The 5,824-nt window shown below is 34.0% G+C and overlaps 1 protein-coding gene across 4 annotated transcripts; it reads left to right on the top strand.

The window, feature by feature from the left end:
• Nucleotides 1-1,141: 1,141 nt before the first annotated feature.
• LOC107948547 (alcohol dehydrogenase class-P) lies at nt 1,142-4,367 on the top strand. Of its 4 annotated transcripts, none has more exons than XM_041111294.1 (10): nt 1,142-1,289; nt 1,952-2,088; nt 2,238-2,284; nt 2,464-2,789; nt 2,875-2,957; nt 3,046-3,121; nt 3,220-3,281; nt 3,459-3,554; nt 3,629-3,722; nt 3,866-4,367. In XM_041111294.1, the coding sequence occupies exons 1-10, from the start codon at nt 1,256-1,258 to the stop codon at nt 3,880-3,882; spliced, it is 972 nt and encodes a 323-aa protein (XP_040967228.1). In that variant the 5' UTR covers nt 1,142-1,255; the 3' UTR covers nt 3,883-4,367. The 4 variants fall into 4 exon arrangements, with proteins under 4 accessions (XP_040967228.1, XP_016738624.1, XP_016738623.1 ...); XM_016883135.2 differs by having other exon boundaries at nt 1,148-1,289; nt 3,629-3,777; XM_016883134.2 differs by having other exon boundaries at nt 1,156-1,289; nt 3,629-3,790; nt 3,866-4,185.
• Nucleotides 4,368-5,824: the final 1,457 nt, after the last annotated feature.

Genomic DNA, 5,824 nt, shown 5'->3' with positions numbered 1-5,824 from the left:
TTGGGAATCTCGCCTATAACTTCCCCAAGAACGAAGAAGAAAGGATTGAATTCCCTTAGATACCAAACTAATACTCTGTCAACATACCTTTAGTTCTCAACCTTAGCATTCTCAACACCTCTAGTCTGGCTCTCTACCCTGACTAGGTGAAACGGCCTCCGTAACAACCATCACTCTATCCTCTATACCACCTCCTTGTTGTACCACTGTATCAATAATGTTGTCGATAAATTTTTCCATCACTGGTAAAATTAACCATTACAATGAGGAAAAAACAAAGAAAAGGTAAAAAGGATAATATAACTTTTTTTCCCTGAACTTGGCAACCAGATCCACTTTCGTACACATAATTTTTTTGGTCTACTTTGGTCATTGAACTTGGTAACTTGATCCATTTCTATCCATAAACTTAAATTTTTGTCAAGATTTGAGGATATGGCTAGTGTTACTGGAACAAAATCATATCAAACAGATCGATATAACAGTTAGAAGAAGGTTGAACTAATTGACTTGGAAACTACTAAAAATTGATAAACATCGAAAACTAGGACAAAAATTGATCATTGAACAAGTTTAATAAAAAATATTTTTTTTTTCAGATTTTTATGAAATTTGAATTACTTATTTAATTATAGTTGGTCCAACGTTCGAATCGATTGAATCAGAAATCACTAGTCTGACTTTTTCAACTGTTGATCCAGTTATTAAAACAATAAATGTAACACTCTAAAATTTTACCACATTATCACTCGAAAAATTATATTATTTTTTATTTTCAAGTAATGATGTCATCCAATTCAAAATATCATATTATTAATTTTTTATATTTTAAATTTAACAATCAAAATAAAATTAATTATCAAATTTAAGCGTTAAAATAAAAAAATAAAATATAAGTATTGAAGTAAATTTAGTTTTGGAGTTTGTGAATAAAAAATAATATTATTGTAAAGGTAAAGGAGAAAATGTTTCAACTCAGTGACCAAACCTAAAACTAGGACACGATTGCCACCCCTCTACTAGTATGCACAAAAATCGAAATGTAGATCACCTGGAAAAACCATTAAACACTCTCACATCGACAATTGGACAACTTGCCAAATACAGTGGAGTAAAAAATGGCTATTCTCGTACATTTCATTTCTTGTTCGACCGTTCCACCTCGCCTATAAATGGATCCTCCTTAGGTTTTCTTTTCCATACTTCACTACACTAGAAGATATATTGTCAAAGATATATAATTAATTTAAAAGCCATGAGTACTGCTGGTCAGGTCATCCGTTGCAAAGGTGATCAATCAACCAACACTTCTGTTTGATGCTTGTACAACATGTGTCTGGTTACATGATCACTTCCTTTTGTTGGCTTTCACTTCTCCTTTCCTAGGTTTTGAGGTTTTGATTTGATGCTTTGGATTCAATTGTTAGAACTTTCTTTTACTTCAACTTTTGAGATCATTTTTCTTTTAAAACTTTCTGTTATGAAAATTCATGGATTGTGTTTTTTGGATTCTAATAAACAATTTTATTTCTTATTTTTGTTTGGTTCCTAATATTATATCAGCTGAAGGAAAAAAAGCTTGGAACGTTCTAATTTGTTTGATTTTTCATTGTTTTGATCATTTTCAATTTTATCGATTATGTTTCAGAAAATGTTTTCCTTTGAAGGGATCCAAGACAATAGGAGAAATGAATTGTTTGTGTGTGGAAACAAAGCTAGCATTTTTAATTTTATTGATTATGTTTGAGAAAATGTTTTCCTTTGAAGGGATTCAAGACAGTCTGAGAAATGAACTGTTTGTGTGTGGAAACAAAGCTACTTTGATCAAACATAGCTTCATGAGAATTATGGTTTGAATGTTAGAGAAAATGTCAAAGTTCATTACAACTCATTCCAATTAGTTTTTGATTGAATGAGTATTTTGGTAAATTGGGTGGATGTGGTTTGGCAGCTGCGGTGGCATGGGAGGCAGGGAAGCCGTTGTCTGTAGAAGAAATTGAAGTGGCACCACCTCAAAAGAATGAAGTCCGTGTTAAGATTCACTTCACTTCTTTATGCCACACCGATGTCTACTTCTGGGAGGCTAAGGTTACAGTTTTGCTTTGCTTTCAACTTATTTTTGGTGATTGACATTCATATTTATTTTTGCTTCATCTATGGATATGCATTAACTTCAATTATACTTAGAGAAATGAATCGCTGATTCCCTTCTCTAACGTTTTCTTCATTGTTTCCAGGGACAAAATCCTCTGTTTCCTCGTATTCTTGGTCACGAAGCTGGAGGGTATGTATATTTCTAAATTGCTTAAGAGAGTGTCCAGTTACTAGACAGATATAACCTTGAAATTTCATGAAAATAGTTGATGAGATGGATAGTAGTAATTCTTTGTTCAAATTTGGATGACTGGTTGGTGAAAACTGGACCAAATTCTCATGTGAACATGCTGTTGTTGTATACTATAGGGTTGTGGAAAGTGTAGGAGAGGGGGTGACGGATGTCGAACCGGGTGATCATGTTCTACCTATCTTCACCGGAGAATGCAAGGAGTGTCCCCATTGCTTATCAGAAGCAAGTAACATGTGTGATCTCCTTAGAATCAACACTGAGAGGGGTGGAATGCTTCATGACGGGCAGACTAGGTTTTCCAAAGATGGGAAGCCCATCTACCACTTTCTTGGCACCTCAACTTTTAGCGAATACACTGTTGTCCATGTCGGCCAGGTCGCCAAGATTAATCCAGAGGCTCCACTTGATAAAGTGTGTGTTCTTAGCTGCGGAATGTCGACAGGTCCAGGCTTCACTACAACTCGGCTTTTTTTTTTCCATTTTGGACATATATGAACACATGACTTATAGCTCATCCCTGCTTGCAGGTTTTGGTGCCACTGTGAATGTTGCTAAACCAAAAAAGGGTGGGTCTGTTGCAGTTTTTGGACTTGGTGCTGTAGGTCTTGCGGTAAGTTATTGTTGTTGCTTTTATGTTATTATCCATCTGGCAACTATAAAAATTGGAATTGTACTTATTTCTATTTTGTGAAACCTAGGCTGCTGAAGGAGCAAGAGTTTGTGAGGCTTCTAGGATCATTGGTATTGATCTAAACCCCAACAGATTCGAAGAAGGTAGCTTTAGTTTAATTGATATTTACATTAAATACTCAAAGACTGGTTATGTTTTAGATTAAACAAAGTTGCAAAATTAATCATTTTTCTTCTTGCAGCCAAGAAATTTGGTTGTACCGAGTTTGTGAACCCAAAAGATCATAATAAAGCTGTTCAAGAGGTTGGATTCCTTGAAAACTCAATCCCATATACCTTACTGAACTTTGAGCACGTAAAGTCATTAAAGATTCTGGCATGACCATTTATTTAGTTAGGTCATCTTACATAACAAAACTTGCATTGTTGCTGAGTTTTCAAGTAGATAGATAATTTTGTTTCTTGTTGTTCTAACAAATAGGTGATTTCGGAGATGACTGGAGGAGGAGTTGATTGCAGTATTGAATGTACGGGGAGCACCCAGGCCATGGTTTCTGCATTTGAATGTGTCCATGATGTAATTACCAGCACAAACTTCTCTTCATTCTTAGACATTTTATTTTAATTCTGACTGAAACCCCTGAATGTCAGGGTTGGGGTGTTGCTGTGCTTGTGGGTGTGCCGAGTAGAGATGATTCATTCAAAACCCATCCAATACATTTCCTGAACGAGAGGACACTTAGGGGTACTTTCTTCGGCAACTACAAACCTCTATCCGATATCCCTGGTGTTGTGGAGAAGTATATGAAAAGGGTGACTCCCATTTCAACAATTTTTTATGAATGGAAGTAAAAAAAAGAGTAAGATTGTAAAATGTTGATGTTTCAGGAGTTGGAACTGGATAAATTCATCACTCATTCTGTCCCATTCTTGGATATCAACAAGGCGTTCGAGTACATGCTGCGAGGGGAGGGTTTGCGATGCATGATTCGTATGGATGCTTAGGGAACCGCTTGGATTAATTCAACCACACTTTTTTATTTACCTTTTACACTCTCTGCAGAGCGATTGCACTAAATAAATAAATATATAATTAATTCTACATGGATATAGGCACATCTTAAGTACTTAAATATTGTGTGTGCGCATGTGTGTTTGTGTTCTCTCTTAGATTGGGATTGCTTTGAGATCTACTTGGTTTTGTGTTTCATCCTTGTATGGCTGCATGTTTTATTGTTGTTTGCAAGTCTTACAATTTTTAAGCAATCCAAAATTGAATAGTCTTGAAGTAGGAAACAAACAAACAAAAAAAAGAAAGAAAAAGAATGGGTAGCGTAAGAGGGGAACATGTATTTTTTATGTGGGTTAAAGTATGTTTTCACTTATTGTATTTTTAGTTTTTTTTTCTTTTCAATTTTTAGTACTATTGAAATTATTTTATTAACTTTAAGTTCATTATAATGATTTTTTTAATTATGCTATTATCTAGTTTTTTATTACAATTTTATTTTTTTAATTACATTATTGCTAAGGTTTTTTTTATTTTAAAATATCATTAATAAAGTTTTCTAAAATAATTAATGGCAAATAGAATTGAAATTTTTAAATTTGAAAAACTAAAGATTAAAATTTTAAAAATAAATTTATAAAGATAAAAATATTTTTTAGGTCTACTGTATAAAGGAAAGTAATTTAGGATTAAACCATAAGCAAATGCTTAATCTGTATAAAGATAAAATATGTTAAAAATACAAAAATCTAAGTCTAATATAAATTGTACATACAAAATAAATTAAGATTCAAAGGACAACAAATCGAATCTCGTGGAGAGTATACTTCGTATGAAATATGTCAACACTGCCTATTCAAAGGAAGCAAAGCAAAGCTAGAAACCCTCATCAGTATAAGTTGGTATTCATCTATGAGGGTATGAGGGCAAAGTAGCTATCATGATGCATAGAGCCCTGCCATGCCCTTGTCTCCATTGCAATAAACATGCTTTTGCTAGCCTATTCCACTTAGTGTAGGCAACTCCAAAAAACCATCATTGAATGGGTGGAAGACGAGTCCAAAGACTCGAGAAAGCCCCCACATAGGAGGATCTAGTAGAAAGGCCCAAAGTAATCATTATTACCACAAAACACCGAAAAAACATGAGGAAAATAGAAAAAGAAAGGTTGTAACATCTCTATCCCATATCTGTCACCGGAGTAGGGTTACAGAGCATTACTGTACAAACATGACATTAAAACATTCATTTCATACATTATTGTAAACATAATCTAATAGATTCAATCACATACATAACATCCCTTGATCGAGCCCTTGAGGCCTTAAAAATATTTTAAGAACAATTCGAGATCAAATTGGAAACAATCGAAAAATATAAGAAAATTTTGGAAAAATTGGACTGCAGGGGGTCATATAGCCATGTGACTTACACGACCGGGACACACGCTCGTCTCTCAGGCTGTGTAACTGTAACACCCCGAATTTTGGGTTAGAAGTTTTGAGGTTTGTGGTTAGGGTCAGTGAGTAGGTTGTGCTATTGTGTTTGGTTGTGCGTTTAATTATCAGAATGGGCTTGGTGGTCTGGTAGTTGAGTGAATGTTAGTGTACCTCAAGGTTCTGTGTTCAAGTCTTTGAGTGTGTATTTTGGAGAAGTATTTTTATTTTGTTTTGTTTTTTAAAATAGTAGTTTGGTTTTAAGTTAATATATAATCATTTATATTTATTATTATTATTTTATTCTCTCTGGACGTTCTTCTCTTCCCCTTCCTTTTCTTTTTTTTCTTTTCTTTAATTTTGAAAATGGTGGTGTTGTGGTTTTGGAAGAGCTTCGATTTA

Source organism: Gossypium hirsutum, chromosome A04, assembly GCF_007990345.1.
Source record: "Gossypium hirsutum isolate 1008001.06 chromosome A04, Gossypium_hirsutum_v2.1, whole genome shotgun sequence".
Classification (NCBI taxonomy): Eukaryota; Viridiplantae; Streptophyta; class Magnoliopsida; order Malvales; family Malvaceae; genus Gossypium; species Gossypium hirsutum.
Note: the sequence above shows the minus strand (reverse complement) of the source record. Positions and strands in the feature narration are given on the sequence as shown.